This window comes from Mustelus asterias, chromosome 21, assembly GCF_964213995.1.
Source record: "Mustelus asterias chromosome 21, sMusAst1.hap1.1, whole genome shotgun sequence".
Taxonomy (NCBI): Eukaryota; Metazoa; Chordata; class Chondrichthyes; order Carcharhiniformes; family Triakidae; genus Mustelus; species Mustelus asterias.
Window position 1 is genome coordinate 60823173 of NC_135821.1, and position 22782 is coordinate 60845954.

The window sequence follows — 22782 nt, forward strand, 5'->3', positions numbered from 1 at the left end:
AAATTAAATCAGTCAATTTCAGTTTTGAAAAGGTCAAACCCAGGAATTACTAGAAGGACTGGGTCAATAACCTCCATTCTGCTCCAGAATTAATGTTTCATGTCAAAGTGAAGGCCATTGATCCAGACACAACTCTGCTTCTTCCCCCACAAATGCTGTCTGACCTGCTGAGTATTTCCAGCATTTCTAATTTTTATTTCAGATTTCTGCATCCGCAGTATAAAATTGGTGGCCACTTCAGATGGAGGGGTGTTCTTTAAACCCAAAACTCCCAGCAACCAGCTTTAACATCGAGCCTAGGGAGTGCATGGGCCTTGCCTAACTTCGGGCTGAGCAACCAGGCCTCGGAGTTGGCCTAGCCTAACTTCCAGGCCCAGCACTGGGCCTTGGAGTGGGCTCAGCCTAGAGCCTAGAAAGAGCAGAGAAAGTTTGAAGAAAAACCACAACTCCAGATCTTGTAAGCATTTTATTAGCTCAAAAATGTTTCACCCACTCCACAGGCCCTGTAGATATCACCCTGGACAAGCACAGGGCAAAAAAACTAAAATGAAAGGTCCAGATTACCTGGAGCTCTGACAGGTATGACCCCATGGCTTGGGGACGGTGGGAGTACAGGACCATTCCCGAGGGATGTGGAGCATCTCTTGTTCTGTCCATCTACGGATCCGGCTACAGGGAGAAATTCCATGTGATTTTATGAATCCTTTGCACCAAAACATTGTACAGACTAAGCATGGGGAGATGTGTCTATAACTCACCAAATGTTAATGACATGTCAACATAATACTAATCAACACAGGTGGACAGTGGCACTGTGGTTAGCACTGCTGTCTCACAGTGCCAAGAACCTGGGTTCGATTCCTGGCTTGCGTCACTGTCTGTGCAGAGTTTGCACATTCTCCCCGTGGGTTTCCTCTGGATGCTCCAGTTTCCTTCCACAGTCTGAAAGACGTGCTGGTTAGGTACATTGACCCGAACAGGCGCCGGAGTGCGGCGACTAGGAGAATTTCACAGTAACTTCATTGTGGTGTTAATGTAAGCCTTACTTGTGACTAATAAATAAATCACTAATAAATCCAACAAGTAAATCAGGAGAAACATTTACCGAAAGATGGGTGAGAATGTGGATCTCAGTACCAGAGGGAGTAAAGGTTGTGATTAGCATGAATGTATTTAAGGAAAGTTGGATAAGTACATAAGGGAGATATAAACAGAAGGTGAATCTTTGGAGTTCTCTGCCCCAGAGGGCTGTGGAAGCTCATGTATAGAGTATATTCAAGACAAAGATTGATAGGTTTTTGGACATTTAAGGGAATCGAGGGGCTGGAGGATCGGGTGGGAAAGTGCGGTTGATCGACCATGATCCACGAATAATGGAACAGGCTGGAGGAATCAGATGGCCTACTCCTGCCCCGACTTCCTCCTCTCTGGAGTTCTGTGGATGGGGTTAGATGTAGAGAGGTTGGGAAGAGGCTCACTCAGTGAATTGTGAACCTGTGGAATTCGCTACCACAGAAAGCTATTGGGGCAGTTTGTTAGATATGTTCAAGAGGGAGCTGGATGTGGCCCTTGTGGCTAAAGGGATCAAGGGATATAGAGAGAAAGCGGGAGTGGGATACTGAAAGTGCATGATCAGCCATGAAGGGCTGAATGGCCTACTCCTGCACCTATTTTCTATGTTTCAATGCCCATTATAATCGAGAACAGTCAAACTAATTTCACATTGGCTCCCTCGCAGCCAGGAGCCAGAGGAGCCGGAGGTCATTCAAACTCCCCAAAGTAGAAAGTCAGTGTCCTATCCAACACCGACAACCGACCGACCCCCCCCCCGCCGCCAAGTCAACGTTCCTGACCATTTCTTCGAACACTCACTCCTGGTGAAGGTTTTAACTGGCAGAGGTGGTGGCGCGGTGTTGCTGGGCGGAGAATGAGGAGGCACCTTGGAGGGAAGAATCACTGCCCCATACGTCTCATTCACGATATTGGAGCTGATGAAATTCCACCTTTCCTTCTTGAGACCAGAGGGACTGTTGTTCAACAGTGGTGACGAGGTGAAGGAAGCGTTTGAAGGGGAGATTTGACCAATGGATTTGAATGACTTTTGTAAAGGGCTCACCTGAAAGAGGTGGGTGGGAGAGAGAATAAAACAGAAACTGTAACAACTGAGATTAATGGGAAATAGCCCTGGCCGAATCCAGAGACAGACTCATATTTGTACATTGTTGCATTTCAAAGTGCTTTGCAAACAAGGATTACATTTCTATTCAAGGTGCAATGATTTGTCAATTTGCAATCAATCAGGAAGACCCCACAAACACCAACAGAACAAACAGTTTAGGCTTTTGACCGAGGGGGAAGTGTTTAGTAGTCAGGGGAGGCAATGGCCTGGTGGTATTATCGATTGACTATTAGTCCAGAAACTCAGCTAATGTCCTGGGGACCCGGGTTCGAATCTCCCCACGACAGATGGTGAAATTTGAATTCAATTTTTTAAAAATTGGAATTAGGAATCCACTGAGGACCATGAAACCATTGTCGGAAAACCCCATCTTGTTTTGGGGAAGAAAATCTGCCATCCTTACCTGGTCTGGCCTACATGTGACAGGGGCAGCACAGTGGTTAGCACTGCTGCTTCACAGCGCCAGGGACCTGGGTTCGATTTCCAGCTTGGGTCACTGTCTGTGTGGAGTTTGCACGTTCTCCCCATGTCTGCATGGGTTTCCTCTGGGTGCCTCCGGTTTCCTCCCACAGTCCAAAGATGTCCAGGTTAGGTGGATTGGTCATGCTAAATTGCCCCTTAGTGTCAGAGGGATTAGCTAGGGTAAATGCATGGGGTTAGGGTCTGGGTGGGATTGTGGTCAGTGCAGACTCGATGGGCTGAATGGCTTTCTTCTGCAGTGTAGGAATCTATGATTCTATGACTTCAGAGCCACAGCAATGTGGTTGATTCTCAACTGGTTCTGAACAAGGGAACTAGGGATGGGTAATAAAATGCTGGTCAGTCAGCAATGCTGATGCCCCATGAATGAAATTTTAAAAAATGTACCTTCAATAAGCACTTGAACCATTGTAAATGGAATGATGCAGTCAATGTCTTGAATTAAAGTCACACATGAAAGACAGTACCTCTGACAGTGCAGTTCTCCCTCAGTGTGACACTGAAGATTGTGTTATAATGCTCGTCCTGGAATGGGATTTGAACCTACAAACCGTCTGACTCAGGTAAGAGAGTGACCAGAGGGTGAAGTGGATTTTTATCCATCACAATATCAACTTTTTCATTCCTTTCTCCCACCGCACACTTTGGTTCAATGCTACACCCAGTTTCTCACAGGCCACTGCGAGTCTATGCATAGCCCATAGGTCTCAGCTAAGGTGGTTCCATTTCTTGTGCATCTTCAAGATAGAAGAGAGGAAAGCCAATCAGCTCGTTAAAGTCATTCAGAAATCCTTAAAATTGCCCCTCATCACCATCACAACCCCCAACCGCATCCAAGACATTTCCGTTCTCAGAACCCTCTACCAATTATTGCAAAAGAGATTTTCCAATTCTGGGCTTTACTTGGATTATAATACCCTGGAAAGGAAGGGAAAGTATAGAAAGGGGAGAAAAAAAAACAATGGAGGAACAAGCTACAGCATTGAAACCAATCCTTCATCACTATCTCAAGCCTATTGTCTGTAATTGGGCTGTGACAGTAACTTGCCACACGAGGGCAGCACCTGCTCATTTAACCCAAAACTATTGGCAAGGCTGCAACTAAAATAAAGGGTTGAGAAAAACTGCATTCTGTCCATGGACTGCGTAAGAAATACAGACATTTCTATTGTGACTTTTACAACTTTAGGATGTCCCAGGACAAATTACGGCCAATGAAGCACTTTTGTAGTGTTATCATTGTTGCAGTCAGGGAACTTGCAGGGCAGGGTGGCACAATGGCTAGCACTGCTGCCTCACAGCGTCAGGAACCCAGGTTCGATTCTGGCCTCGGTCACTGTCTGTGCGGTGTCTGCACGTTTCTCCCAGTGTCTGTGTGGGTTTCCTCCGGGTGCTTCAGTTTCCTCCCACAGTCCAAAGATGAGAGTGTCAGCCTGGACTTTGTTCCCAGTTACAATACCAGATCTAATTTTGAGTGGCCGTTTTAAGCACCAGTGAAGTGGGTGCAGAAAGAAAACATCAAGCTTTAGTTATGAGGAGGGAGTAGAGAAAGTCAGCTTCCCCAGGGGAGGAAATTTATTTAAAGACATATTGTCATGTTCTCCCCGATTTATTCACAAATTGCTTGTATTTCTACACCCAAGTTAATTGTAACATCCGGAGCTCAGGAGAAGGGCATCTCTCCCCAGTTCTTATGAAGTATCAGATTAGCCTCGAAACGCCAACTCTGTTTCTCTCTCCACAGATGCTGCCAGACCAGCTTAGATTTTCCAGCATTTTTTGTTTTTTTATTACAAGGGAAAGCAAATCGGGAATTTTCCTTGTCTGGGTTCAGTGTGCCGCCCAAAGACCCACAGAGTCTCTCTCCTAATATACAGTCAGAACATATCACAGAATGATGCATCCTAGGAGGAAGCCATTCAACACATCAAGCCTGTCCTGGCTCTTTGACTGAGCTGTCCATTTTTCTCCCACTCCCCTATTCTTCCCCCACAGACCTGCAAATGTTTCCCCTTCAAGTACTTATCCAAGAACCTTTGGATAAGTTACTATCCAATCTGCTCCCACCACCATACCAGGCAATGCATCCCAGATCTTAACAACTGTGGGCAGCACGGTGACACAGTGGTTAGCACTGCTGCCTCAGTTCCAGGGACTGGGTTCAATTCCTTGGGTGACTGTGTGGAAATCATAGAAACCCTACAGTGCAGAAGGAGGCCATTCAGCCCATCGAGTCTGCACCGACCACAATCCCACCTAGGCCCTACCCCCACATATTTTACCTGCTAATCCCTCTAACCTACGCATCTCAGGACTCTAAGGGGCAATTTTTAACCTGGCCAATCAACCTAACCCGTACATCTTTGGACTGTGGGAGGAAACCGGAGCACCCGGAGGAAACCCACGCAGACACGAGGAGAATGTGCAAACTCCACACAGACAGTGACCCGAGCCGGGAATCGAACCCTGGACCCTGGAGCTGTGAAGCAGCAGTCCTAACCACTGTGCTACCGTGCCACCCATTTGGGGTTTCCCCTTCCCCTAAATGGAGTTTGCACATTCTCCCGGTGTCTGTGTGGGTTCCCTCTGGGTGCTCCAAAGATGTGCGGGTTAGGTGGATTGGCTATGCTAAATTGTCCCTTAGGTGTCAGGACTAAAGAGTGGGGTAAGTACGTGGGGTTAGGACCTGGGTGGGATTGTTGTTGGTGCAGGCTCAATGGACCGAATGGCCTCCTTCTGCACTGTAGGGATTCTATAATTTTATGATGATTCTAACTCAGTCAGTTTTCTCAGGTCACTTCTGTTCTTTTGTCGATAGCCCCCAGTCTGTACCCTCTGTTTACTGATCCTCCTGCTATTGAAATGAGTTTCTCGTTCTTCACTCTATCCAAATACTTTCATGATTTTCAACATCTGACAAATCTTCCCTTGACTGTCTCAGCTGGAGAGAGCCGATCTCAGCTCCTCCAATCCTGTCCTCCTAGCCGAAATCCCAGGCCTGGCCCCATTCTAGTAAACCTCCCCCGCTCTATCGCCAAGGTCCTGAAGTCCCTCTGATCTGCTGCCCAGACTTGAACGGAATGCTCTGGCTGAGGTTCAGCAAGTGTACCTCAGTTTTGGGTTCTAAGACCAACCACTAGGTGAAAGGGATGAGGGGGCAGAGACAGAAAGAGAACTCAGCACTGGGTCACCTTACCTTTTCCTCCAAGTCCTCCTCACTGTCATAAACATAGTCTTGTTGCACAACCCACTCGTACTCCACATGAACAGGAGGATTGAACTTGCCAGCCTGCGCTTGCTCGAGCTGCAACCAAGAGTTTGTGAAACCGTTCAACATCTGCTTCAGACACACAATCATCGGGTGAAAATGATACAAGATGAAAAGGGAGGAAAAAAAAAATACTGTACCAGTTCCTCGCAGCGGGCGTGGTTGAACTTCTTTGCAATATCTAAGGCAGTTTCTCCAGCCGTATTACCTTCAACAGGACAAGTGGGCACCAGTGTTAATCAAGAACATGATGGCACAGTGGGTTAGCACTGCTGCCTCCCAACATCAGAGACCCGGGTTCAATTCCGACCTTGGGAGACTGTCTGGGTGGAGTTTGTACATTCTCCCCGTGTCTGCGTGGGTTTCCTCCGGGTGCTCCGGTTTCCTCCCACAGTCCAAAGATGTGGAGATTAGGTGGATTGGCCATGCTAAATTGCCCCTTCGTGTCAGGGGGATTAGCGGGGTAAATACATGGGGCTACAGGGCTAGGGCCTGGGTGGGATGGTTGTCAGTGCAGGCTTGATAGACCGAATGGCCTCTTTCTGTAGTGTAGGATTTCTATAATTCTAAGAACTACAATCCCAGGGTTACCATCAGAAACAGGGCACATCACAGTGCGAGGGTTATCCATCAGTGCTCGTGATTTCCGACACTCAGGATAGAACTTCTCATTGAGGGTAGTTACCAGGTAATTGTTCACAGGAGGACAGAAATCAATAAAAGCACAAGAGACGTCATCCCTCAACCCCACCGCACTGGCTCTTTGCAGGAGTAATTCATTCAGTGAATCCCGTTTCCTGATGCTCTACCCCCCCCCCCCGCCCCCCCCCACACCCCTCATCCTGTATCTTAGAAAGATGTGCGGGTTAGGTGGATTGGCCATGCTAAATTGTCCCTTAGTGTCAGGGGGACTAACTAGGATAAATTCACAGGGTTATGGGGATAGGGCCTGGGTGGGATTGTGGTCAGTGCAGACTCGATGGGCCGAATGACTTCCTTCTGTGCTGTAGGGTTCTGTGATTCTACTTGCTTCCCATGGCGATATTCAAGGATGGAGGGGGCATCATTTGAAGCTTTCAAGACTGATGGGTAGATTTCTGTTGGGTCGTCAAGGACAATGATGGAGTTTCAGCCATAAACTAATAGGATGATGGAACAGGCTCAAGGGGCTGAATGGCCTCCTCCTGTTTCTCTGGGCTGCATTTGCCTCAGTCTGCTGGCCTGGCAACAGAAATTTCCTCTGTTTTAAGTCTTCAATCTCTACCCAAGTTTAGCTACAGACTCCAGTCCTCGCCTACTTGCTTTGTTTGCTTCACATACAACAGCCAACGCTGGCGGGCTCTCAGAGCAGCGCAGATACACCAGAACAAAAAAAGCTGGCGGGAGGCTACATGGACTGGGCCAGGATTTTATGGCCCCCTCCCTCCTGCTGGGGTATTAGGGTCCAGGCGAAGGAAACGGCAATTTAAACCCCACCCCTCAGTGACATCTGCCGACAGGGGACAGGCCGTTTTGGGGCTGTAAAGTCCTGGCCTTGGTTTGTGTACTACAAGGTTTAAAGGGTTGACCTAATTGAGGCGTTTAAAATTCAATAGGTTAGATAGACAGAAACTACAGGAAGTCCTCACTGAATGCTGTAGTTGCATTTCTGTGAAGTGCAACTTTAAATAACGCTTTGTGAATCATATTTTCTCATTACAACTAATGGAAAAACTATAGTTAGGTTCCCTCTCCTCAGATAATTTGTTTTTAAATCCTGTCATGAGATGTGGCATCACCAGCTGGGATAACATTTATTATTCATCACTGCGGGCATTTAAGAAATGGACCACACTGCTGTATGTCTGGAGTCACATGCAGGTCAGAGTTCCTGTCCTAAAGGACATTATTGAACCAGATGGGGGTTTTTTAAAAACAGTAATTGACTGTTGTTTCCTGGTCGTCATTAGACTTTTAATTCCAGATTTTTTTTTTATTGAATTCAAATTTCACCATCTGCCAGGGTGGGATTCGAACCCGGGGCCCCAGAGCTTTTACCCTGGATTACTAGTCCAGCAACAACAGCACTATTCCACTGCTTCCCCACAGTGAAACATAACATCTTCAGGTGAAATACTGTAATTGCTAAATTCCTATGTATGTAAATGAAATAATTTAAAATAAAATCAATTTTAAATCTATACAAGAAACATGCTAACTCTTTCTACTTAACCTCACCAGTCCCTCTCCTGCTCACCATAATCATGCCACCCACCTCCTTGCTGGCCAACCCCCCCCCCCCCACTCCCCTCCCCCTCCCCGGGGGTCTCCACTTCCTCCTCACTCGCTGTGAGCCAGAGCTCCGGGGATGAGGAACGAGAGGCAGGAAGAGCAGCTTTGGAGCGACAGCAGTTTCGAGCTGCGGGGTCACAGAGGTCAGCCGGCAATGGGAGGGGCAGCCCCAAGATGCTGATCAGGTCATGTGACCCTATGTCAAGGACAGTGCAAAACATTAAAATAAAACTCCCGGCGCTAAACACAAATACCAACCCCATTAGCTGACAGGTGTTAAATCAAAATGACTTAACACGGGGCAACTTTAGAATGAGAACTTATGGTATTTAGTGTGGCACAGTGGTTAGCCCTGCTGCCTCACAGTGCTAGGGACACGGGTTCAATTCTGGCCTCGGGTCTTTGTCGGGGGGGAGGGGGCGTGGGAAGAGCAGGCCTTCATTAAATCATCCAGGGGTTTGTGACTCACCATCACAAAATGAATAAAGAGTCCAGTTATGGGGTGCCAACTCTGCCACAACACAACACAACTTCTCTTCTCAAACAAGATCTGTTAACATTATTACACCAGTGAGTTCAGCGGGCCCCAAAAATCAATCTGCACCATTAAAGAGATCCATCGTTCACACAGAAAGATGGGAACCGCATTAGGATCGTCCCTCAATGGACCAGTGAGCTGTGAAGCTTGGAACCATGGATAGGAGAGACGTAACACCTTGAAGCCAAAGGAGGAGGTGGAGACAGAGACAACAATGTGTAGCTCGGTGACACAGTGGTTAGCACTGCTGCCTCACAGCACCTGGGACCTGGATTCGATTCCCGGCTTGGGTCACTGTGGAGTCTGCACGGGTTTCCTCCGGGTGCTCCTGTTTCCTCTCACAGTCCAAAGATGTGCACGTTAGGTGGACTGGCTATTCTAAATTCTCCCTCAGTGTACCCGAACAGGTGCCGGAGTGTGGCAACTAGGGGGATCTCACAGTAATTTCATTGCAGTGTTAATGTAAGCCTACTTGTAACTAATAAATAAACTTTATATACATAGCACCATTACTAAAAATTCCCATCAAGCGCCTTGGGATTCATCGTCCATAAATTTGACACTAGATCGCACAAGGAGATGTTTGGGGAGGTGTCCGAAGATTTGGCTAAAAAGCCAAATTTTAAAGAAGCGACTTAAAAGGGAGGAAAGTGAGCGGGAGAGGGAAATCTCTGGGTGAAGACTGAAGAATGAGACTCATGTTACTGGAATGCCTGTTAAAGGGCACCTATCCTGTACTAGGTTATTGGAATGCCTGTTAAAGGGCCACCTATCCCGTGCTGGATTATTGGAATGCCTGTTAAAGGGCCACCTATCCCGTGCTAGGTTTATATCTTACCGATCTGTATATTGGCTTTTCCCTTCAGTAGCAGCTTCAGGCTCTCAGTTTTGTTGTACAGGCTGCAGTAATGGAGTGGAGTGTTTCCCTCGACAGTCTTTGCATCCAGGCCGCCTCTGCGGGAATATTACAAACCAGTTTAACACAGGGAGGGGTGAGGAATAAAAGGATTAAACTAAAGAATCTCCGGCACAAAAACAGAAAACGCTGGAAAATCTCACAGATCTGACCGCATCTGTGGATCCCTGACTCAAAGTGTTGGCTCTATTCTCTCTCCACAGGCGCTGTCAGACTTGCTGAGATTTTCCAGAATTTTCTGTTTTTGTTTCAGATTCCAGCATCCGCAGTATTTTGCTTTTATATTACTATATGGGACAGGCTGGGCTTGTTTCCACTGGAGTTTAGAAGAATGAGTGGTGACTTGATTGAAGTATTTAAGATCCTGAATAGTCTTGACGAAGTGAACCCAGAAAGGATGTTTCCTTGGGGGGCAGTGTTTTTAATTTTGTCTTTATCAAAGAATCTGCGGGCTGTTTTTAATACATTGCAGAGTGTAATGCAGCCAGGATGTTACCCAGGTTGCATTACGGGCAGATTGAGGGTTGCCAATTCTGGAGGGACATACTTGGAGGTTTAGCTGTGATCTCCAAGAGCAACTATCCACCCCTCAACCGCCACATCCCCAGCTTCACTCATACCATTGGCCCAGTCAGAATGTGAATAGACTGATTGTTGAGCAATTGGATGATTTTTCTCCCTCAGTCAAATGTCTTTTCTCCCATTTTGTAACTGAATCAAAGAATTTTTTTTTTTTTTAAATGTTCCAATGATTATTTTTCTCTCTGGGATAGCTCTAAGCAGAGTCCTGGAGATTAATGATCAAGTCCTGGAGATTCTAGAGCAAGCCTTGACTGTTGGCAATCCTTCAAAACTTGCGGTTTGTATAAATGGAATGGGTCCACAGTTCTGGAGGCAGAAGCTCCCATACCCATGACCTCCATCCCTACATGACAAGGGCAGCAGTTACGTGAGGAAATCACCCTCTCAAGGCTCCGCTCCAAATCCTAAACCGTCCCGATTTGGAAACAATTTAATTTGATTTATTATCGGTCACATGTATTCACATACAGTGAAAAGTATTGTTTCTTGCGCGGTATACAGACAAAGCATAGAGAAGGAAATGAGAGAATGCAGAATGTAGTGTTACAGCCATAGCTCGGGTGTAGAGAAAGATCAACTTAATGCGAGGTAGGTCCATTCAAAAGTCTGACAGCAGCAGGGAAGAAGCTGTTCTTGAGTCGGTTGGTACGTGTCCTCAGACTTTTGTATCTTTTTCCCGAAGGAAGGTGGAAGAGAGAATGTCCGGGGTGCGTGGGGTCCTTAATTATGCTGACTGCTTTGCCGAGGTAGCAGGAAGTGTAGACACAGTCAATGGATGGGAGGCTGGTTTGCGTGATGGATTGGGCTACATTAATGACCTTTTGTAGTTCCTTGCGGTCTTGGGCAGAGCAGGAGCCATACCAAGCTGTGATACAGCCAGAAAGAATGCTTTTCTATGGTGTATCTGTAAAAGTTGGTGAGAGTCGTAGCTGACATGACAAATTTCACTGTTGCTGGGTCATAAAGACCAATGGTGAAGTTGCTCCTTTAAATCAGGGCAGCAGTGAGAAGACTCCAATCAACTTCGGCAGGGGTAGAATTTCCCACTCACGTGAGCACATCAAACAGGGCAAGGACAGGGCTCTGGAAACAGGACACCACAGGGACCGAGTAGCTTCACTGACATCACAGATTTGGAGCAATGTGTGTGAACACCAAGGTCCAGCTCCAGGTCCTGGGATAGTCAATCATCAGAAGAAAGGTTCGTAGTTCGAGACCACCCAGGGACGGAGCTCTTAGTGTTTGGGGCGGCACGGTAGCACAGTGATTAGCACTGCTGCTTCACAGCTCCAGGGACTTGGGTTCGATTCCCAGCTCGTGTCTGCGTGGGTTTACTCCGGATGCTCCGGTTTCCTCTCACAGTCCAAAGATGTGTGGGTTAGGTTGATTGGCCATGCTAAAATTGCCCCTTAGTGTTCTGAGATGCGTAGGTTAGAGGGATTAGCGGGTAAAATATGTAGGGATATGGGGGTAGGGTGTGGGTGGGATTGTGGTCGGTGCAGACTCGATGGGCCAAATGGCCTCTTTCTGCACTGTAGGGTTTCTATGATTCTATGATAAGAGCTTGAGGTTAATGCTTCTGCCTGATATCAAAAATAAACACAAATCCTTCCCGAGCATGGAACCCCAAGCATCTGGGAAACATCACTCACCCATAGAACTATAGAAAATTACAGCTCAGAAACAGGCCTTTTGGCCCTTCTTGTCTGTGCCGAACCATTTTTTGCCTAGTCCCACTGACCTGCACTTGGACCATATCCCTCCACACCCCTCTCATCCGTGAACCCGTCCAAGTTTTTCTTAAATGTTAAAAGTTTACCACTTTATCCGGCAGCTCATTCCACACTCCCACCACTCTCTGCGTGAAGAAGCCCCCCCTAATATTCCCTTTAAACTTTTCTCCTTTCACCCTTAACCCATGCCCTCTGGTTTTTTTCTCCCCCAGCCTCAGCGGAAAAAGCCTGCTTGCATTCACTCTATCTATACCCACCAAAATCTTATACACCTCTATCAAATCTCCCCTCAATCTTCTACGCTCCAGGGAATAAAGTCCCAACCTATTCAATCTCTCTCTGTAACTCAGCTTCTCAAGTCCCGGCAACATCCTAGTGAACCTTTTCTGCACTCTTTCAACCTTATTTACATCCTTCCTATAACTAGGTTACCAAAACTGTACACAATACTCCAAATTCGGCCTCACCAATGCCTTATATAACCTTACCATAACACTCCAACTTTTATACTCGATACTCCGATTTATAAAGGCCAATGTACCAAAGGCACTCTTTACGACCCGATCCACCTGTGACGTCACTTTTAGGGAATTCTGTACCTGTATTCCCAGATCCCTCTGTTCAACTGCACTCTTCAGAGTCCTACCATTTACCCTGTACGTTCTTCTTTGGTTTGTCCTTCCAAAGTGCAATATCTCACACTTGTCTGCGTTAAATTCCATTTGCCATTTTTCAGCCCATTTTTCTAGTTGGTCCAAATCCCTCTGCAAGCTTTGAAAACCTTCCTCACTGTCCACTACACCTCCAATCTTTATATCATCAGCAAACTTGCTGATCCAATTTACCACATTATCATCCAGATCATTGATATAGATGACAAACAACAATGGACCCAACACCGATCCCTGCGGCACACCACTAGTCACAGGCCTCCACTCAGAGAAGCAATCCTCCACAACCACTCTCTGGCTTCTTCCATTGAGCCAGTGTCTAATCCAATTTACTACCTCCCCATGTATACCTAGCGACTGAACCTTCCTAACTAACCTCCCATGAGGGACCCTGTTAAAGGCCTTGCTGAAATCCAGGTAGACAACATCCACCGCCTTCCCTTCATCCATTTTCCTGGTAACCTCCTCGAAAAACTCTAATAGATTGGTCAAACATGACCTACCACACACAAAGCCATGTTGACTCTCCCTAATAAGTCCCTGTCTATCCAAATATTTGTAGGTCCTATCCCTTATCACACCTTCCAATAACTTGCCCACCACCGACGTCAAACTTACTGGCCTATAATTTCCCGGATTTCTTTTGGAACCTTTTTTAAACAACGGAACAACATGAGCCACCCTCCAATCATCCGGCACCTCCCCCGTGAATACTGACGTTTTAAATATGTCTGCCAGGGCCCCTGCAAGTTCAACACTAGCTTCCCTCAAGGTCCGTGGGAATACCCTGTCCAGTCCTAGGGATTTATCCACTCTGATTTGCCTCAAGACAGCGAGCACCTCCTCCCCTTTAATCTGTAAAGGTTCCATGACCTCCCTACCAGTTTGCCCTATTTCCGTAGACTCCATGCCCGTTTCCTCAGTAAATACGGTTGCAAAAAAACCATTTAGTATCTCCCCCATCTCTTTTGGTTCCATACACAGTCTACCACTCTGGTCTTCAAGAGAACCAATTTTATCCCTCACTATCCTTTTGCTCCTAACATACCTGTAGAAGCTGTTTGGATTTTCCTTCGCTCTGTTTGCCAAAGCAACCTCATGTTTTCTTTTAGCCCTCCTGATTTCCCTCTTAAGTAGCTTCTTGCACTTTTTATACTCCTCAAGCATCTGATCTGTTCCTTGCTGCCTGTACATTTCATACAACTCTCTCTTCCTCTTAATCAGTGTTACAATCTCCCTCGAGAACCAAGGTTCCTCATTCCTATTTACTTTGCCTTTAATCCTGACCGGAACATACAAACTCTGCACTCTCAAAATTTCTCCTTTGAAGGCCTCCCACTTTCCATTTACATCCTTACCAGAGAACAGCCTGTGCCAATCCACACTTCCCAGATCCCTTCTCATTTCATCAATTTTTTCCAGTTCAGAACTTCAACCCGAGGACCAGATCTATCCTTATCCATGATCAGGTTGAAACTAATGGCATTATGATCACTGGATCCAAAGTGTTCCCTCACACTCACATCCATCACCTGCCCTAACTCATTGCCCAATAGGAGATCCAATATCGCATCCTCTCTAGTTGGCACCTCGATATACTGATGTAGAAAATTCTCCTGAACACATTTTACAAACTCTACCCCGTCTAAACCTTTAACAGTATGCGAGTCCCAATCTATATGTGGAAAATTAAAATCCCCTACTATCACAACTTTGTGTTTCTTGCAGTTGTCAGCTATCTCCGCTGATTTGCTCCTCCAATTCTCGCTGACTATTGGGTGGTCTATAATACAACCCCATTAATGTGGTCATACCTTTCCTGTTTCTCAGCTCCACCCATAGTGCCTCTGTAGACAAGCTCCCTAATCTATCCTGCCTGAGTACCGCTGTAACATTTTCCCTGACCAACAATGCCACCCCACCACTTTTTATCCCTCTGCCTCTATCCCGCCTGAAACATTGGAACCCTGGAACATTGAGCTGCCAGTCCTGCCCCTCCTGTAGCCAAGTTTCACTAATGTCTATAATGTCATATTTCCATGTGTCTATCCACGCCTTCAGCTCATCTGCCTTCCCCACAATACTCCTGGCATTGAAATAGACACACCTCAAAAGATTATTTCCACCACACTCTACCCTTCCATTTGTGATTTTGCTTGAACTAACCTGTCTTTTTACCCCTGCTCCACTATCTGCTCTGGCACTCTGGTTCCCATCCCCCTGCAAATCTAGTTTAAACGCTCCCCAATAACACTAGCAAACCTCCCTGCAAGTATATTGGTCCCCTTGTAGTTTAGGTGTAACCCGTCTCTCTTGTACAGGTCCCACCTGCCCCAGAAGAGGTCCCAATGATCCAAGAATTGGAAACCCTGCCCCCTGCACCAGTTCCTCAGCCACGTGTTCATCCGCCCAAGCATCCTACTCCTGCCCTCACTGGCATGTGGCTCAGGTAGCAATCCTGAGATTACTACCCTCGGGGTCCTGCTCTTCCCAACCCAACTCACAACGACTTCCATCTAAAAGGACAAGGGCAGCAGATACTTGGGAACACCATCACCTGCAAGGTCCCCTCCAAGCCACTCACCATCCTAACTTGGAAATAAATCGCCATTCCTTCGCAGTCGCTGGGTCAAAATCCTGGAATTCCCTCCCTGACATTAACCCACAGAACATGGACTGCAAGAAGGCAGCTCACCACCACCTTCTCAAGGGCAACTAAGGATGGGCAATAAATGCTGGCCAGCCAACGACACCCACGTCCCACGAATGAATAATTTTTTTTTAAATTCCTGACGTGAAAAACTCTCACCCAATTCCTGACCCAATCTGCACTCACCCAATTCTGCATCAGAAGTAATACGTACCCATTCTGAATCAGAAAGTCAACCAAGGCCAGAGATGTCCTGTCTGCCAACCGCACAGCAAGGTGCAATGGTGTTTCCCCAAGGTCCTAATAAGCAAAAAAGGAAAAAACTGCTTTATACTCCATAAAGGCTTCCATTCTAAACGTAGTAATTTGATCAGCACAGAAGCCAACAAACATAATGCTGTTAGCATTAACTTGGCCTCAATTACTTGTGTCCCTCGTTCACTTTGGTTCATGCCCGGGTTTCTCAAGAGTGCAGGACACCAGGGAGACGGAAAACATCTGGAAGAGAAGGTGACGCACATCAACATGCGACGGACAGAGGATGCCGTGATTGGGATTTGTAGGCCCATGCATTGTAGGAGAAATGGAAAGTGAGGGACAGTGGCAGCTCCACACGTCTGAGCAACTTGAGCCAAGGAGCTCCGATTGGAGAGGGAGCAATAAGTTTTGAAAGAACACTCGTAGAGACACCAACAAAGAGTAGATGAGAACCAGACAAATAGATAAAGGGAATTAAACATATATGAATGACGCTGAGAATTCTTGTCTATTTGCCTCCTCCACTATTCCCCCCCCTTCCCCCCCCCGCCCCCCCTTCCCTCCTCCTCCAGCTATCCAGAAAGTTGAAACAGGGACAGAGATGGAAAACAACAAGACACCATGACAAGAGTCACCTGTCCATCGGGCAAGCTGAGCGCTGCAGTGAAATCCATGCCCTCCGTGTACATCTGCAGCAGAGCCAGGAGGTCTTTATTGCGAATGGCCTCTGACAGCTTCAATCCACCTTCGCAAATCCCTTTCTTTGTATATTTCCGCTCCACGTATTTTGCGGTAATGTATTCTTTCCGGGAGCTCCTGTTGGATGCAGAATGTAAAGCTTGAGCAGAGCTTGGAGATCACAACCTGGTGATCCTGATCAGTTGGGGAAATTAGACTTGAATGGAACCAATCCAATGAATCACCAAGGCCGCCCCTCAAAAGACTGATGCCCCTTCACAAAGTGCGTTACAGCGAGAATAAATATACTTACCAGACAATCTTAACATTCATAAATGAAAGGCAGTCACTAATAAATCCAACAGGGAATTAAAGAAATTTTTTTTTAAACCCAGGGAGTGTCGGAAAGGGGAAATTTTCTATCAGAACGAGTAGAATCATAGAATGCAGAAGGAGGCCATTTGGCCCATCGGGTCTGCACTGACCACAATCCCACCCAGGCCCTATCGCCATAATCCCATGCACTTACCCTAGCTAGTCCTCCTGACACTAAGGGGCAATTTAACACGGCCAATCCACCTAACCCGCACATCTTTGGACTGTGGGAGGAAACCGGGGCACCCGGAGGAAACCCACGCAGACACGGGCAGAACGTGCAGATTCTGCATAGACAGTGACCCAAGCCGGGAATCGAACCCAGGTCCATGGCGCGGTGAGGCAGCAGTGCTAACCACTGTGCCACTGCCTGTGATGCACTTGAGGGGAAGTTAAGTACCTGAAGGAGAAAATAAATAAAAAGGTTATGAAGTAGGGACAAAGAAAGGCTTGTTTGGAACGTAAACCTATCAAAGTGAATGGCCTGTTTACCTGCTGAAAATAATTGATAATCCACCAGTTGGAAGGAAGGGGGACAGGGATTCAAGTTGGGAAACTGGACTTCAGGAAAGCACATGAAGGTCAGAGGTGCAAGTAGCTTGTCACTCATCATAGAGAGAGTGATGAGAGTAAGGTTTATTTCCAAAATCACACTGAGGGAGGGAGGGTCAAGAGAACTTCTTTTTAAATTCTCCCCCTCCTCCACCTCACAGTTTCTGAAGACAGGGAACATTCTAGAATGGATCTCAAGTTGCAACAATCAAGACTTAAGAGGTTACATAGAGCCTCCAGATCCGTGAGCAGGTGAGTCGATGAGTGTGTGCGCGGGGGATGGAATGGCTGAACCTCAGGTCTTACAGGACGGAAAAATTCCAGGTTCAATCCCCCAGTCGGTGGAGGCTAACAGAAGTGGAAGAGGAAAGAGTTAAAACAGCAACAGCCACCCGCAATTGCAAACAACAATTATGCTAGAAAATGTGAGGAACAGACAAAGTTACGATGCACCAACAGTCAAATAGCCTTCCAACACAGATACATATGAAAAGTGTCCACTCAGGTATGGTCCCGAGATGAGGGCAGTTTGTGTCCATTAAGCTATTCCACCCCTCCCATCTGCAGCACAAGTCATCGTTTTCAGGAGAAACGTACATTGAATTGACCTTTGCACAGTCAGTCAGTCAGTGCACAGGAATCGCTTAATCTCCTGTTACACCACAAACTCTCAGGAATTCAACTAACACTTTCTTAAAATTCCAGAGGCTATTTTCTCCAGTCAAGTGCCATAACATTTACACAAAAGACCCACACACTGCCCCCGTGGAAACATCTCCACATTCCCGGAGACTAAACACAAATAAAAGCCTGTGAAAGAGAGAAAATGGAGACATCCACCAGGGAGATCTGAAACGTACACTACTTCACAGAGCCTGTCATCAGAAAAGGGCTTTGGAAAAGCGTTTCTAAACACATTTTGCAGCTGCCATCAAAAAAGTACCAGTGTTGACATCAGCAGAGGCCAGGTTTGGGTTTGGTGATGATGCATCCCATTGCCAAATAGCCCAGTGCCACTCACTATCTAAACCAGTTTGGCACATGACAAGCGGTGCTTGGTCTGAGGTACCGGGTGTATGCATGGAACTGCAGCACAGCACAACTCCATGACTTCAGTAAAGGAATGGACAATAATGGTCATTATTTAAATATACAGCGCTATCTAGTTTTGGGAGGAGTTATCGCTCAATAAACAAAATTAGTAAGTGAGTGGCTCTCCTCCATCTCAATGGGCCGTAAGATTGAAATCCAGCTTGTTCACTAACCATGTCCCATAAATAAGATTCAGTACATTTAATACACGCTGAATATTTCACAATGAGTTATAGAAAATGCTTAACCATTCATATATTGATAGAACTGTTATCAACTTCAAATGTTAAAAGCAAAAGAAATATTTGCACTTTGATTGGACACAGAGGGAGCGCGCAGCTCTCTCAATGTACACTTCACTTCGCCTTACTTTACGTGCGTATCACTTTAGTCGTACCCCTAGGAAAAACAACCACCCAGATGGAAACCAGTGGAAACAGGCAACCCTGCGTGTGGTCAGTGGTCAACACAATGTCTTGTGGGCCACACTCAGAACCCTGTTGGGCTGCATGTGTCCCATGGGGCACAGGTCTGTTCTCGATGGTGGAGGAGTCCAGAGTTTGAGGGTAAGGGGAGAACTGAGGGGAGGAGAAATTTCTTCACCCAGAGGGTGGTGAATGTGTGGAATTCACTACCACAGAATGTAGTTGAGGCCAAAACATTGTCCGATTTCAAGAATAAATTAGATATAGCTCTTGGGGCTAAAGGGATCAAGGGATATGGGAGGAAGGGAGGGGGATCAGGATACTGAATTCGATGATCAGCCATGATCAAAATGAATGGCGGAGCAGGCTGGAAGGGCCGAATGGCCTCCTCCTGCTTCTAGTTTCTATTTAAAGGGGAGGGCATCTAAGAACAGGCAAACCCTAAGACTAGGAGTGTTAGTACAGGTTAGCAAAGCAGTTAACTAAGCATACAAAACCCTGGGGCTGAAAGTCAGGAAGCGATGGTAAGCTATATAAACCACTCGTTCAGTCCCAGCTTAAGGATTGTGTCCAATTCTGGGCATCAGACTTTAGGAAGGACATGATGACCATGGAGAGGGAATAGGGACATTTAATAGAATAAAGGACAACAGTTTTGTGATTAGATTGGAGCAGCTGGGGGATTTCCTTCCTGGGACAGAGCAAACAAGGAGATTTGATAGAGGTGCTTAAAATCGTGAAGAGTTTAAGATAGAGTAAATAAAGGACAACTTGCCGATAGCTGAGGTCACAGATATAAAGATGATTAGCAAAAGAACCAGAGGTGACAGAGGAGAAACTTTGTTAATGTGCATCATGTGGTTAGGATTTGGAACGAACTGCCAGATAGGCACATGGGGACAGATTGGCTGTCATAAGGGAACTGGAGGAGAAAGCAAAAGGAGGTCTATGGGGAAAGTGGGACTATCGGGAATGTTTTTCCAAAGGAGCTAGCGCAGTCACAATGGGCCGAATAGCCTCTTTCTGTGCTGTAGTAGTCTATGATTCCATGATGTCTCGCTCAATTCACTTTGTTTAACTTCCCTCAAGTAGAAGGTTAAGGAGGTGATCTGATCAACGTGTTTGAAATGTTAACAGATTTGATAGCAGGAATAGTGACAGAATAAAGAACTACCAGGTGACACTTTCTCCCCACACACAAGATTGTGGAAATCTGAAACTCTCTCCCCAAAAGGACAAATTAGAGCTCTCAAGATGGGTTGCAAGGGAGTAGAATAGACAGTATTACAGTTGATAAGGAGGATGTGCAGGATATTCTGGAGGGTCTGAAAATAGATAAATCCCCTGGTCCGGATGGGATTTATCCAAGGATTCTCTGGGAGGCAAGAGAAGTGATTGCAGAGCCTCTGGCTCTGATCTTCAGGTCGTCGTTGGCCTCTGGTATAGTACCAGAAGATTGGAGGTTAGCGAATGTTGTCCCATTGTTTAAGAAGGGGAACAGAGACTTCCCCGGGAATTATAGACCGGTGAGTCTCACTTCTGTTGTCGGCAAGATGTTGGAAAAAATTATAAGGGATAGGATTTATAGTTATTTGGAGAGTAATGAATTGATAGGTGATAGTCAGCATGGTTTTGTGGCAGGTAGGTCGTGCCTTACTAACCTTATTGAGTTTTTTGAGAAAGTGACCAAGGAGGTGGATGGGGGCAAGGCAGTGGACGTGGTATATATGGATTTTAGTAAGGCGTTTGATAAGGTTCACCATGGTAGGCTTCTGCAGAAAATGCAGATGTATGGGATTGGGGGTGATCTAGGAAATTGGATCAGGAATTGGCTAGCGGATAGGAAACAGAGGGTGGTGGTTGATAGTAAATATTCATCATGGAGTGCGGTTACAAGTGGTGTACCTCAGGGATCTGTTTTGGGGCCACTGCTGTTTGTAATATTTATTAATGATCTGGATGAGGGTATAGTTGGGTGGATTAGCAAATTTGCTGATGACACCAAAGTCGGTGGTGTGGTAGACAGTGAGGAAGGGTGTCGTAGTTTGCAGGAAGACTTAGACAGGTTGCAAAGTTGGGCCGAGAGGTGGCGGATGGAGTTTAATGCGGAGAAGTGTGAGGTAATTCACTTTGGTAGGAATAACAGATGTGTTGAGTATAGGGCTAACGGGAGGACTTTGAATAGTGTGGAGGAGCAGAGGGATCTAGGTGTATGTGTGCATAGATCCCTGAAAGTTGGGAATCAAGTAGATAAGGTTGTTAAGAAGGCATATGGTGTCTTGGCGTTTATTGGTAGGGGGATTGAATTTAGGAGTCGTAGCGTTATGTTGCAACTGTACACAACTCTGGTGCGGCCGCACTTGGAGTACTGTGTGCAGTTCTGGTCCCCACATTACAGGAAGGATGTGGAGGCTTTGGAGAGGGTGCAGAGGAGGTTTACCAGGATGCTGCCTGGTATGGAGGGGAGATCCTATGAGGAGAGGCTGAGGGATTTGGGATTGTTTTCGCTGGAAAGGCGGCGGCTAAGAGGGGATCTTATTGAAACATATAAGATGATTAGAGGTTTAGATAGGGTGGATAGTGATAGCCTTTTTCCTCTGATGGAGAAATCCAGCACGAGGGGGCATGGCTTTAAATTGAGGGGGGGTAGTTATAGAACCGATGTCAGGGGTAGGTTCTTTACCCAGAGGGTGGTGAGGGATTGGAATGCCCTGCCAGCATCAGTAGTAAATGCGCCTAGTTTGGGGGCGTTTAAGAGATCCGTAGATAGGTTCATGGACGAAAAGAAATTGGTTTAGGTTGGAGGGTCACAGTTTTTTTTTAACTGGTCGGTGCAACATCGTGGGCCGAAGGGCCTGTTCTGCGCTGTAATGTTCTATGTTCTATGAATAGATTTTTTGCCTACTTAAGGTATCAAGTTTTATGGAGTCAAGGTGGGCAAAGAGAGTTGAGATGCAGTTCAACCAACATCCAAATAAATGGTGGAACAGACACGACGGGTTGAACGGCCTCCAAATCCCCATGTGCCTAACGGAGAATGCTGTGATACAGTTCCTATTTTGGAATTTTCCATCTAATTAAATTACAACAAATTTACAATAACATTATGCAGTAAAAATAGCCAAAGGCACTTTGGAGTTCGAGCTGGACTCCAAGAGGAGAAGGAATGCACTTAATGTGACATTAATGATAATGCAGGAAAACTGTAAATGCAGTTTTGGTTGCTTGCCAGCTGCTTTACCCTGTGGCATCTGCATTAATTCCATGACAGCTACATTGTGAACTATTTGCAGGACTGGGGTAAAGCCCTTTGACTTCCATCCCTCGTTTACTTTCACTTACAGAATTTGCTGGCTGCAACATTGGGCTTGATATCAGGCCTCTTGCTGGTGAATTTGAAGAAGGCGGGGCCCACCATCTACGCTCCAGCCTCTTGCCACCAGGAGTGGGGGAGGTATTGAGCAGCCTGCCTGCCATTGGGTCAGTTGAGGCCCTTGAGTGGGCAATTAGTACACCCATCCAACCACCACCAGGGTTTAAGCAGCAGGAAGCAGAAGCCCAAGCCAAGCGCCCAGACCAGCCGGTATCCTGGTGTGGGCTGATGGTGGTGGGAGGGAGGTGGGGAGAGACACTAACAAGTTCTCTGAGCCCTCCAGAAGGCCCTTCCTACAACATTCTCCCACCACCCCCACTGCCAGTCTCTGATCGACACCAACTCTGAAGTGGGACTTTCTAATCCTGTGGGGCGAAAATTTTGCCCCCAGTCTATGTGCGGCCAATTGGCTGTTAAATAGTGCAGGCCCCAGCTGACAGTTCTTTAGCCGGGAGGTGGACGGGGTGGGAGGAGTGGCGTTGCATGCCCTTAAAATCCAGTCTGTCCTTTGCAAGCCCCAACTCTCCTTTCTCACTGGGCTGAGTGTGATACTTACATGTCACTGGTTGGACTGGGTTTTACCCCACACTGAGCTGGCAAGTTCGCCTCGAAAATCTCATTCAGCCTCGTGTTTCCGATGTTATCAGCAAGCTGCACAGAGCAAGACACCACTGCGTTAACAACACATGCAGAATGCACAGCAAGTTAACAGTTCAAATAGTTTATTATCCTCATTGTTAC

General features: G+C 46.6%; 1 protein-coding gene across 2 annotated transcripts in view; it reads right to left on the reverse strand.

The window, feature by feature from the left end:
* Positions 1-22782, reverse strand: part of LOC144509316 (arf-GAP with SH3 domain, ANK repeat and PH domain-containing protein 2-like) — a 109799-nt gene that overhangs the window by 12160 nt on the left and 74857 nt on the right. The window contains exons 16-23 of one of the 2 annotated variants that reach the window (XM_078237974.1): positions 22598-22692; positions 16182-16362; positions 15503-15588; positions 9575-9690; positions 6068-6135; positions 5856-5963; positions 1873-2116; positions 565-669 (exon numbers count right to left, since the gene is read on the reverse strand). In XM_078237974.1, coding sequence (XP_078094100.1) covers positions 565-669; positions 1873-2116; positions 5856-5963; positions 6068-6135; positions 9575-9690; positions 15503-15588; positions 16182-16362; positions 22598-22692 — 1003 coding nt within the window. The remainder of the gene's footprint in view (positions 1-564; positions 670-1872; positions 2117-5855; positions 5964-6067; positions 6136-9574; positions 9691-15502; positions 15589-16181; positions 16363-22597; positions 22693-22782) is intronic. The other variant, XM_078237975.1, reaches the window with a different exon arrangement.